General features: G+C 47.4%; 1 protein-coding gene and 1 pseudogene across 1 annotated transcript; both read left to right on the forward strand.

The window, feature by feature from the left end:
• Positions 1–4910: 4910 nt before the first annotated feature.
• On the forward strand, positions 4911–7996 carry LOC137152411 (chemerin-like receptor 1; annotated as a pseudogene).
• Positions 7997–11856: 3860 nt separating this feature from the next.
• Positions 11857–12762, forward strand: LOC137152412 (chemerin-like receptor 1). Its single transcript, XM_067547004.1, has one exon. It carries the CDS (start codon positions 11869–11871, stop codon positions 12760–12762), a length of 894 nt encoding a protein of 297 aa, XP_067403105.1. The 5' UTR covers positions 11857–11868.
• Positions 12763–13168: the final 406 nt, after the last annotated feature.

Here is a 13168-nt window from a genome sequence, read left to right on the forward strand (position 1 = left end):
CTTCTGGGTTTCAGAATGACTTTCCATTGCAAACTGGAACAAAGAGTCCAAATATCTAAACTGAAAAACATCATGTAAAATTTAGGATTGGAAAAGTCAGAAGGAAAAAGATCACCAGAACTGCTACAGCAATGCTTGTTCCCATGGTGATATTAATTATGTTCATCTTTTGATTGTGTGTCCTGCCCTCCTTTATTTTTTAAGGGCTGTATCATCTTCCTCCCTGGATTCTGCATGGAGAGGATGGTCAACGTCTTCTGATTCCTCAATTTGGCCACGATCAACTTGATCACCTTTTACTGTCCTTCCAAGTTGCTTACCTGGCCATGGTTTCCCTCCACTTGTTCCCCAATGCCTTTCTCTTCACGGCCATCAATGCCACCCGATGTGTCTCTCTGGCCCCTGCCATCACTTCCTTCCCTGGTGGCCTGGGGTATGTAGTTCCTATCCCTTGGGGTTTATATTGTGACACTCAGAGCTGAGGTATTCAGAGATATTAGGTTCCAAGATGATGTTCTATCATGACATGCACACCGCTGGTATTTTCAGTCACTGCTATGCTGGAGGAAAATCTCTTTATGGGTGAAGGGACAGTGACAACCACCATGGCTACCTGATTCCTGGGCCAGCTGCCTTCTTCTAGCCCTCCAGCGAAGGCAGACCGATTTACCCAAACCAGCAAGCGTGTCAAGATCCTCTTTGTGACTTTTTCCTCTGCCAGCTTCCATAGCATGTCATTTCATCCCTACAGATCTTGTCAAAGTCTCAGCTGCAGAGATAAACACAGTCCTTAGGCACTGGTCTGTTTGAAGAGCTGTCTCAATCCTTTCTTTCTGCCTCTGCGTGGACCAATAATTCAGAGAACAACAGAGACTCTGCAACCAAACAGCCATTGAAATCGAAGTGGAAGTGGTCAAAAAATGGAACATATAGAGTCACCAGAAAAATGCAGAATTTGACACATACGCTAACACCCTCTGCATCCCTGCTTCCTCTGGTGAGAAGGGGCTGGGGTCATGCTGGGACGTCGGCACGTCCCAGCAGGGATCTGCAGGCCTCCCTGGATGGCAGCTTCAGTCTCTTAGAACTCTGATGCTGATTCTGCTCAGCAAGAGGCGGTCAAAGTCCAGAGCTGAGCCTTGGGGGTGATAGCGTGACATTCAGATCATAGCAGCAGGCGCCCGACACCTCTGAGGCTTTGCAGAGGATGTGGGACCCAGCCCCCATCAGCACCTTCCCTTCCACTCAGCCCTGCACCCTTCCACCCTAGCGAAACCCACATCAGCACAGCTTCCTCTGCACAGACAGAGGCCATCCGTTTGTGCTATCCTCCATGCTATCTCTTCCTCCTCCCCTACCCATTTTGAAGGGGAATCCTGCCCCTTCCTCATAGTCTGGACCAACATCCCCCTTTCTCCCCCATTGCATCATGCCCCTACTTCAATCTTTGGCTTTCTCTGGGAACCTCTAAGCCCTTGCAATGGTGGTTGATTAATTTCTTTCTGTCACTCCTGGCTTGGTCTCCCTCCAGCTCTGCATCAAGTGGGGACGTTTCCCCCTCTTTCTCGCTCCCTCCCTGTCTTGGAGACTTCCATAACCATCCCTTGACTAAACAGATGCCAATTTTGATGTGTTAGGTTAGGTTAATTTCTTCACATATCGTGCAGAGTTGGTGAACTCTGACAACCCTTCCTATTCTACCCTCTTGCTGGCAGGGTTTTGGTATCTTCCCATCTTGTCCACGATGCTTTGTCAGTGAACCTTTGCTGAGAAGAATCTAATTTTGAGTTGAGGCAGGATCCCAGGATCAGTGGATCTTGTAAACGCTGCAAACACTCCCTGCTCTGGACCCCTCTATGTGCTGGCATGTGTTAGCAACTGATAGTGTGGAGTGGGATGGGTAGTTAGAGACAGGGATTTTCAGCCTGGCAGAGGAGACATTATCTCTATCCATTTGCTAAGCATGAGCAGATGTGAAAATGGGTGAGGTCGGTTTCCTGTGAGGAGGTGGCACAGTCAGTAACTGGGGGTTTTCTCCAGGAAAATGACAATTGCAGGGTAGAGGGGAGAACTGTTTTCATCTGCCTTTTCTGCAGAAAATAATTACTTTTGATTATAAAACTTAAAAAAGTCTATGTGTATGTGTAGCAACTGAAAGCAACACTCTGTGTGTGTGGGGGGTGGGGTGGGGTGTGTGTGTGGGGGGGCGATTTGTCCGCAGCTGAAAGCTGAACATTTCTGGTCAAAATATTTAAGCCAAAAACTGCAGAAAACAAACTAATAAAAAAAATTGGCTGAAAACCGCAAAAAGCCAAAAATAATTTATATTTGGATGAAATTTGTTGATTTTCAATTTTCCCATTCAAAAATCATTCTTTTTTCACACTTTCTGACACTTCCCATGACAATTTTCCTTCCTCAAAACTCAGTTTCCTGCTGAAAAAATATGGTGTCCAACTCTAGTAATGACGCCTCCTTTCATACATCTGCTCTGCACCATGAAAGCACCTTACACAGTTTGCCTGCCCATAGAGACAAAAGTGTGCTTCTGCATTTAATGTCTCATAATTGCTTCATAACCGTTAAAGGAACCACTGAGATCATCTAGTCCAGTGGTTCTCAATCAGGTAGTATGTACCCCTGGGCTACACAGAGATCTTCCAGTGTTACATCAACTCATCTAGATATTTGCCTAATTTTACAACAGCTACACAAAAAGCACTAACGCCATCAGTACAAACTATAATTTCGTACAGACATAATGAGAAAATCAGCAATTGTTCAGTAACAGCGCACTGTGACACTTTTGTATTTTTACGTCTGATTTTGGGTGCAAGTAGTTTTTAAATGAGGTGAAACTTGGGGTACGCAAGACAAATCCGACTCCTGAAAGGGGCACAGTCGTCTGGAATGACTGAGAATCACTGATCTAGTCTGACCTCCTGTTTAACACAGGACAAAAAACTTCCCCCACATAATTCCTGTTTGAACGAGAGCAGATCTTTTAGAAAAATCATCCCACCTTGGTTTTCAAAATCACCACTGATGTTTAGAATCTATCAGGACGCTTGGTACATTGCCCCATTGGTTAATTCCCTTCACTGTTAAAAAATTGCACCTTATTTCCAGTTTGAAATTGTCTAGCTTTAAGCTTCCAGCCATTAGAGTTTGTTTTTCTAAGTGAGAAGGTAGGTAAATACAGACTGGAATAAACTCACTCCATAACCATCACTTTGAAAGTACAACCTTATATTATGCCATAACGTTGTATTTGCACTCTCCTTTTCTGATTTTCTGTTGTTGGTTTTTTTTTGGTCAGTACAGTGTGGCCATAGCTCCAGAACTGATCACCAGTGTTTCATTTAAAACTTTTTGCACTGGAAAATACAATCTTGTCGACCTCAACTTGTTTCCCAAAAAACATTCAATTTCTACAGCATTTTTCAAGGATAAAATTCAAAGGTCTCTGTGTACGGATCCCTGGAAGCAAGGAACAGCGTCCGGGCTTCTCCCTGTGGGTCCTTCTCAGAGGGGGACCACCCCTCCCGGCTACCTCCCGCCTGGAGCAGTCTTGAGCCCTTTTCCCAGGCAAGCAATCTTTCGCCCGAACCTTAGGCAGGCTGACCAACAAGCAGTCTAGTGTTGGGCCCTCAGGCAGGGCTGGCAAGGTGAGCAGGCCCCTCTCTGGAGCGGTATGGAGGGTGAGACTCTCTCAGGGCTGTTAGGGAAGGGGGAAGGGGACACAGGCCCACCCATCTCCACTGCGTCCCAGCCCAGGGCCCTTGCAGTGGCAAAAGGCGTTTGCCACGGGGACGGCGGGGCTCCTGCCGCAACACGCGGCCCAGGTTGCCCCGGACTCAGCCACGAACTTGTAGCTGCCCCTGGGCTTCTTCCTCCCCAAAACCCCCGGTACCTGCCTCCTTCGGGTAGCTGGGGCGTGGTAGTCCTACGAGGCCCTCCTCATCCACGGGTGGCAGCTCTGGCAGCTCCATGGGTTTGTCCTTGGAGGGCAGCTCTTCCAGGTCCTCTGGCCCCCAGGCCGCGGGCAGGGCTGGTAAGTTCTCCGGGTCCCAGGCTCTGTACTGCTCAGGCCAGCCCTCCGCCGTCTCCCAGGCAGCGGGGAACTCCGGTGGGCCCTCCGCCTTCTCCCAGACTGGGGTTAAGACCGGCCACTCCTGGTCGGCACGGCTCTCTGGCCTGGCCTTAGCTGGGAGGTCAAGGGGAGAGGCGTCCTTCTGCCTCGGCCGTCTCTCTTCTGACTGGGCTCGCAGGCCTAGGTTTTAAAGGCCTGGCTCCGCCCTCCTGCTTCCGGTCAGGGGTTTTCCTTTGGGGCTCTACCAGCCAGGGTAGGTCTGGCTCCCCCTCTGGGTCCTTCTGCAGTTTTCGTTTTTCCTGAAAGCGGAACTAATTTTGCTTCACGGTTTCCTAAAAAAATGTTCCATTTCAACGCCTGTTTTTGTTTTTTTACTAAAAATGTTGATGGAAATATTCTAGCTGCAATAAAACATTTTCTCTTCCTTTCAAACTGCAATTTTCATTTGGTTTCTGTTTCTAAAACTCCAAAGAACTTTGGGTTTTGACTTTCAGCTTTGGGATTCTTTGTGGCCACTAGAAAAGATGAAAAACAGAAAAAAGTCAGTGGAGAACAAATTGTTTTCGTTCCCCCAATACTTTCTCATGATTTTCCAGCAGAACTCAATTGCTTTCTTTTTCTTTCGGCACTACCAGAGCTGCTGTGCTTAGACCTTCTCTGACCTGTGGAGCATCTATTAGTGCCGCTGCTCTTCTGATGTCTGCATCCATCTTCATAATCCATTTCTGTCCAGACCCTCTGTTATTATGATTTCACGTTTGTTCCTTCTTTGTTTGTTCAGTTCCAGAACTGTACAGTCTGCATTTATCCCCAGGCGATGGACAACGAAGAACCTGCCCTTCTTCACGGTGTAGCACCTTTGGATTTGATGCCGCTAGCTCTCATGGTGCTCTGCCCGCTGGGCTTCCTCTTTGGTGTGACAGGGAATGGACTGATCTTCTTCATCATCAGCTACTGGAAGAAGAAAACAGTCAAAGCCACGTGGCATATGAATATGGTCACTGCTGGATTTTTCTTTGACATCTTCATACCCCTCCTGATCATAGAATCATAGAATATTAGAGTTGGAAGGGACCTTAGGAGGTCATCTAGTTCTACCCCCTGCTCAAAGCAGGACTAACTTCAGCTATATCATCCCAGCCAGGGCTTTGTCAAGCCTCAACTTAAAAACCTCTAAAGATGGAGATTCCACCACCTCTCTAGGTAACCAATTCCAGTGCTTCACCACCCTCCTAGTGAAAAACTTTTTCCTAATATCCAACCTAGACCTCCCACCCTGCAACTTGAGACCGTTGCTCCTTGTTCTGTCATCTGCCACTACCGAGAACAGCCTCGCCCCATCCTCCCTGGAACCCCCTTTCAGATAGTTAAAGGCCGTTATCAAATCCCCCCTCATTCTTCTCTTTTGCAGACTAAACAAGCCCAGTTCCCTCAGCCTCTCCTGATAAGTCCTGTGCTCCAGCCCCCAATCATTTTTGTTGCCCTCCGCTGTACTCTCTCCAACTTGTCCACATCCTTTTTGTAGTGGGGGGCCCAAAACTGGACACAATATTCTAAATGCGGCCTCACCAATGCCGAATAGAGGGGAATAATCACTTCCCGTGACCTGCTGGCAATGCCCCTCCTAATGCAGCCCAATATGCTATTAGCCTTCTTGACAACCAGGGCACACTGCTGACTCATATCCAGCTTTTTATCCACTGTTACCCCCAGGTCCTTTTCTGCAGAGCTGCTGCCTAGCTCGTCGGTTCCCAGTCTATAGCTGTGCATGGGATTCTTCCTTCCTAAGTGGAGGACTCTGCACTTTTCTTTGTTGAACCTCATTAGATTTCTTTTGGCCCAATCCTCCAGTTTGTTTAGGTCACTCTGTATCCTATCCCTACCTTCCAGGGTATATACCACTCCCCCCAGCTTAGTGTCATCCGCAAACTTGCTGAGGGTGCAATCTACCCCATCCTCCAGATCATAAATAAAGATGTTGAACAAAACTGGCCCCAGGACCGACCCCTGAGGAACTCCGCTTGTGACCGGTTGCCAGCTAGACATGGAGCCATTGATCACTACTCGTTGAGCCCTATGCTCTAGCCAGTTCTCTATCCATTTTATAGTCCATTCATCCAACCCAGACTTCTTTGACTTGCTGATAAGAATACTATGAGAGACAGTATCAAAAGCTTTGCTAAAGTCAAGGTATATCACATCCACCGCCTTCCCTACATCCACAGAGCCAGTCACCTCATCATAGAAAGCAATCAGGTTGGTCAGGCATGACTTTCCCTTGGTGAATCCGTGTTGACTGTTCCTGATCACCTTCCTCTCTTCCAAGTGCCTTAAAATGGATTCCTTAAGGACCTGCTCCATGATTTTTCCAGGGATAGAGGTGAGGCTGACCGGTCTGTAGTTCCCTGGATCCTCTTTCCTCCCTTTTTTGAAGATGGGCACTAGATTTGCTTTTTTCCAGTCCTCAGGGACCTCCACCTGTTGCCACGAGCTTTCAAAGATAATAGCCAATGGCTCTGAAATCACCTCAGCCAATTCCCTCAGCACCCTCGGGTGCATTGCATCCGGCCCCATGGACATGTGTATGTCCAATCCTTCTAAATAGTCTTGGACTTGTTCCTTCAGCACTGCAGGATGTTCGCCTCCATCCCATTCTGTGCCGCCCAGTGCAGTAGTCTGGGAGCTGATCTTGTCTGTGAAGAGAGAGGCAAAAAAGGCATTGAGTACCTCAGCTTTCTCCACATCCTCCGTCACTAGGTCGCCTCCCTCATTCTCTAAGGGGCCCACACTTTCCCTAATCTTCCTCTTGTTGGCAACATGCCTGTAGAAACCCTTCTTGTTCCCCTTCACGTCCCTTGTTAGCTGCAACTCCAATTGTGCTTTGGCCTTCCTGATTTCATTCCTGCATGTCCGAGCAGTGTTTTTATAATCCTCCCTAGTCATCTGACCAAGCTTCCACTTCTTGTAAGCTTCTTTTTTGCGTTTAAGTTCGCCAAGGACATCTTTGTTAAGCCAAGCTGGACGCCTACCATATTTGCTATTCTTTCTGCACATCGGGATGGTTTGCTCCTGTGCCCTCAATAAGGTCTCTTTAAAATACAGCCAGCTCTCTTGGGTTCCTTTCCCCCTCATATTAGCCTCCCAGGGAATCCTGCCCATCAGTTCCCTGAGGGAGTCAAAGTCCGCTTTTCTGAAGTCCATGGTGCGTATCCTGCTGTTCTCCTTTCTTCCTTTTGTCAGGATCCTGAACTCGACCACTGGTATTTGAGAAGTGTCCTTTGCAAGATAATCAACATTGTAGCCTCCCTCAGCATCTTCTCCAGCAGCTTCCACCTCATGGCCATGAGCGCTGACAGCTGCATCTCCACTGTTTCTCGCACGTGGGTCCAGAACCACCGTACCGTCCCTCTGGCCTCCCTGCTTACACTGGGCATCTGGATTCTGGCTGGCATGGCCAGCTGGCAGTCCTATGGACTCTGCTCAGACCAGAGCCTCTTGCTGAGAGAGAGAAGACGCCAGCGTCACTACCCAATTCCTGGTTGGGTTTCTGGTCCCATTAGTCTTGATCAGAATCTGCTTGGTCACCCAGGCTGCAAAGCTAGGCGGGAACAGGAAGCTTGGTCCAAGAAGCCCCTCCAGACACTCATCGTGTTGTACATCATTTTCTTCCCCTCCTGGTTAACGTACCATGTCATCATTTTCCCCCCGACCTACCCCAAACTCATCAAAGACCACAGAGTCCTTAAATAGTGGCATCATCTTTGCTCAGGACTTGCTCTGTTTCAACTCTTGTTCTACCTTATCAAGCAACAGCATGTTGTCAGCTGCCGGGGACAGAAGCAGAACCATCAAACCCCAGTCAATGTGGGATCAGGGCTGATTGAGTTGGGGGGAAATAGATAGGGGGCCATTTTCATAGAGGAGAATTATTTCAAAAGAGAGAAAGTTGATTTTGATTCCTTGGTGTCACGTCATCGGTTACATGTGACAATTACTTCTGGTACAGGCCCAGTTTTTTTCTGTCAAAACGCCCTATTTTCAGAAATTGATTTTTTTTGTGAAATTAATTTGTTTGTTTTGGTAGCCTTTTTTTTAAAATGGTCAAAGGATATTATTGCTAAAAGTTGCATCTCTCGTGTCTACATTTTCGTCATTTGTTCTTTCACAGTGGGTCTTCATCTTCTTTCATTCGCGTCATCATTGTCATTTTCAGCCAGCGCTCAACTCTGTGTCGTACTGAAAACTGTGTCAAACTGACCAGCGATCACTTGAAATCCTGAAGAGTTTCTTGATTCTGTGTGTGAGCTCTGCAGGGAAGTATCCACCATCAGTCAGTCTGCAGATAGCCAGCTACTATGGGGTGACTGGTGTCTCTCTGTGTTTTGGCAGTCTTGTCTGCATTCTGGATTCTCAGAAATAAAGTCAAGTAATAATGCAGCCTTCCAGTAGCAGTCTCTGATATTTTTATCTAACATGTCTTGAATGCAACATTTACGTATTGGTCAAAACCAGAAGGTGAAATCCAGCCCCATCGACGTCCAAAGCAAAAGGCCCTCTGTTTTCAGTGAATCAGGATTTCATTTGAAGATCTTTTTCATGTTCGTATATTCATAGTTTCTTGGTATGGGAGGGGCTGTTGTGATCATGCACTCAGATCTCCTGTATCACACAGGCCAGAGAACATTTCTGAAGTAATTCCTCATTGAACTACACAGATCTTTGAGGATAAAATATCCTACCTTAAGTTAAAAACTGGCAATGATGGAAAATCTACCAAGACCCTTGGGAAGTTGTTCCAATGATCAATTCCCCAGACTGTTAAAAATTTACGATTTATTCACAGAAGAGCCATGAGCATGATTAAAGGAGTAGAAAACATGCCTTATCGTGAGACAGTCTATTTAGTTAACAAAGAGACCTTTAAGGGGTGACTTAATCACAATCAGTAAGTATCTACATGTGGAACAAACATTTAACAATGGACTCTTCAATCTAGCAGAGGAAGGTCTAACATAATTCAATGGTTGGAAGTTAAAGCTAGACAAATTAAGACTAAAAAAAAGGTGTCAATTTTGAACGGTGAAAGTAATTACCTATCGGAACAATTTACCAACAGGCGTGGTGGATTCTCCATCGCTGGCTATTTTAAAACAAGCTTGGGTGCCTTTTTAAAAGCTCTGCTCTAGGGATTCACTTAGGGAAACTCTAGGGACCATATTCTGGAGGAGGTCAGGTGAGATGGTCACAATGTCGCCTTCTGGCCTTGCAAGCTGTGAATCTGTGACTTTGTCTAGCTAGTGGACTTTGTTCCAGCCAATGGATCATGTTAGACCTTTGCCTTGTAGTTGAAAGGGCCCAGTATCAAATATTGGTTCCCCCTGTAGGTATTTACAGATTGTCATCACCACACCCCTTCCCCTTCTCTGTGATCAGCTGAACAGGCTGAGCTCCTGGAGTCTCTCTCTGTCAAGCCTGGTGTCCAGTCCGTTAACATTCCCGTGGCTCTTCTCTGAACCCTCTCCAACTCATCAACGTCCTTCTGAAATGGCTGGCACCAGAGACTGACACAGGATCCCAGCATCGGTTGTGCCAGGGCCAAATCCAGAGGGAAAATCACCCTTCTGCTCCGACTGGGACATTCCCCTGGTGATGCATCCCCAGGATGGCCTTGGCCCTTTTGGCCCTGGGAACTCACATAGAGCTAAAAATTGCCCCCAGGCGCTCTCTGGTCTGAGGCCTCCAGGCAAATGATGAGAAGCGAAGACAGGTAAGAGAGAGAGCTGTGGTTCCTGTGGTCTCTGGCAGAAAGTGATGGTTTCCTTAGCATTGGTTGGCCTGTGATGTGGGTGGGTCCCCAGCAGCAAAGGCAGGGCTGAGAATCTTAGAATCATAGATGATTAGGTTTGGAAGGGAGCTCAGGAGGTATCTAATCCAACCCCCTGCTCCAAGCAGGACCAACCCCAACTAAATCATCCCAGCCTTAAATCTCACGTGTCCGACTCCCAGCGGGGCTCTGGTCTCTCCTCCCAACCTGGGGGCCAAAGTCCCAGCTGGTATCTCTGCTCCTGGGACCTCACCCAGTGGAATTGGCTGGACATGGTTGCATCTCAGTTCCTGCTGTCCTCAGGGGCCCTGCTGATGGTAGAATGCAAACAGCTTGCTAGGGCCCAGAGGGGGAATTTGTGGTTTGGGTGACATCTGCTTGCAGCAGTGGTTGCTGGATGCCTTCCAGGCTTTGCAGAAGTGATCAGACCCAGCCATATCCTGTGATCCACCTCCCCCAGCTTTTCTCCACCCCTCAAGATAAACACCCATGAAAACGGCTTCCTGTCTAGACTGAGCCAGTCTGGGTGAGCTGCAGGCGTTGGGTTCAGGACCTGGGATGTTACATTCCCCCAAGACACGGGTAAGGAAATGAAGGAAACCCTCCAGCTTCCTTCCCTAATCTCATTTTGCCCCCATCCTGCCACTGTTCCCTTGATCTTACCCCTTCCTACTGCCCCATTCCCCCCGTCATCCGCTCTGGATAGAGCCGGTTGAAAGGATTTGTGGGTCCTGTTGAGAGATCTCTCTCCTCTTTTGGGGTTCAATAGTCAAACTATTGTTTGTGTTTGCATTAATTCAATCATCGGTCACCGTGCCTGTCTGCTTCTATTAGGTGTATCACGGTCATAACCAGAAACTCCCTGACCAGGGTTTGAGACCCCCCTCACGCCCTGGGTTGTACAGAGCCAAAGGGGAAAACAGGCCCAGCCACAACAAGCTCTAAACAGACGAATATTTGTAGGAGAAATTCAGGCCTGGGGAAGTGACGTGGCTTGACCAAGTTCCCCAGCAGTTCCGTGGTAGAGTCTGGGATAAAAATGCAGGAGTCCTGACTCCCCGTCTAGCCGGTAAAATTGACTCGAGTAATGTTCTTCTTAAAAAAACAATCTTTTGGCTTCTTACTGTTCTCTTCGTCGTCTCGTGTTTTGTTGGGTGTCTTTTTTGTTGTTGTTGTTGTTTCAATCTTACTTTTCTTCTCCTTCGGAACCATTCTTGTCACTGGAGTTTTCCATAGGGGACATTTTTGGTGCGGATTTTGACTGCTCCACTAACTCACCCTCCAAAATTGCCCAAACCACACAAAACCTCCACTTCAAAATTAGGGGATGGGAGAAGAATCACTTTAAAAAAATGTCATTATAAAAAAAAGGGGAGAAAAGCATCATTAATTAATTAGCTTTTTTTTTTTTTTAAAGTAGATCGGAACAATCAATTCCTTCGGAAAGCTAACGGTAAGATTATTTGTGAATTTTGGTGAGTCTGTGGTGGTTTCTTTCATATTTCTGTCTCTGCATTTTGGACCGCCTCCAATGTCCACCTCCCCTTGTCTAGAAATCAAAATTTTCAGCGAGAAGCAAATGTGGGTTTTTTAAATGTTTGGTTTAGTCGAACAAAAGCATATTATGTAAAAACAAAAAACACTGGGACAGAAGCTAGACATAACAAATCCGGTTCAGCTAGATAATCCTTCCTGTCTCTTCTATCCCAGTATTTCTGTGATTCTTAGGTCTTCAAATAATCAGTGCCATTTGTCTACAATAATCTGATCCTATCTGTGCTCAGCTCAGGAGCCAGGGAGTTTATAAACTCTGCAGACCCTTACTGCATCATCTCTCTCACTCTCTGTGTGTGTCCTTCTCCTCTCCTGGAGACCTTTTCATCACTCTTCCTTTCTTTGCTCAGTACAAGGTCTGCACTGCCGACACCCAGACCAAGACCTGAGGATCAGGATGGATGTTATGACTGCATCTCCTCTGAGAATCCACTTCCAAGCCCTCTTCTTTGTGCTGTATGGCTTGACCTTCCTCGCTGGGGTGCCATTGAATGGCTATGTCTTCTTCATCGCCAGCTGCCGTGTGGAGAGGACAGTCAGCACCGTGTGGTTTCTGAACCGGGCCATTGCTGATTTATACTTCATCATCTTCCTGCCCGTCGGATTCACCACCATCTCCCTCCTGAACTCAGAGTGGACTGAGATTCTGAGCAGCACTGTCACCTCCCTCCACCTGTTCTCCAGCGCCTTCTTCCTCACGGCCCTCAGCATCCATCGCTGCATCCTCCTGGCACGCCCCATGTGGGCCCAGAACCACTGCACATCCCACCTGGATTTCTGGGTGGTTCTAGGCATATGGGCCCTGTCTCTTGGGTTCAGCTTGCGGTGCAGTGATCTGTTGGAATCCCTGCTCCAGCCTGCCAGAAACAGCGATCATTTCTGGCTGAATGAAGGGAGGCTGAAGGCCGCTGTTGTGATCCAGTTCCTGTTTGGGTTTCTGATCCCATTAGCCTTCATCTTGATCCTGACCTTCTATATCCTTCTAGCTGCCAAGCTGAGAAGGAACAGGCTGAGCCAGTCCACCAAGCCGCTCAGGATCCTCCTTGGCTTGGTCCCGACATTTTTTATCTCCTGGTTACCGTATCATGTCTACTGCTTCTTGCAGATCTCAACTACATACCCTCCACCTCTTGGGATCATAAAGTGGAATTTTGTATGTCTCCCAGCATATTTCATCAGCTGCCTCAACCCCATCTTCTACCTCACCATGGAGGACGAGTTTCTGAGGTACCGCCAACGTGCACGCAACCCCCAAACCGCCAACAACTCGGGGCTGGAGCCAGCTGAGTAGGGGAAGCGATGGAATTGCCCATCTTTGCCTGGAGGAAGATGAAAATTCTGTTCCCTGGAACCCGTAGCTTCTTCTTGACCCCAAAATGGTCTTTCTGCATCAGTTAATTTTTTTGGCCTTATTCAGAGAAGCGCCACAAGAATGATGAAAGACTTAGAAAATCTGATTTATAGTGATAGACGCAAGGAGCTCAGTCTATTTAGCTTAACGAAGAGAGGGTTAAAGGGTGACTTGATCCGAGTTTATAACTAAGTACTTACATGGGGAACTAATGTTTCATAATGCGCTGTTCAGTTGAGCAGAGGAAGGTCTAAGGCAGTGATTCCCAACCTTTTTAGCTTCTCGGTCACAAATATAATTTTTACAATCCTGAAGGGCCTCCAGCCTCCGCCAGCAGCCCCCCAAC

Source organism: Emydura macquarii, unplaced genomic scaffold (assembly GCF_026122565.2).
Source record: "Emydura macquarii macquarii isolate MOO-44397 ecotype Brisbane River unplaced genomic scaffold, CSIRO-AGI_Emac_v2 contig_1214, whole genome shotgun sequence".
Taxonomy (NCBI): Eukaryota; Metazoa; Chordata; order Testudines; family Chelidae; genus Emydura; species Emydura macquarii.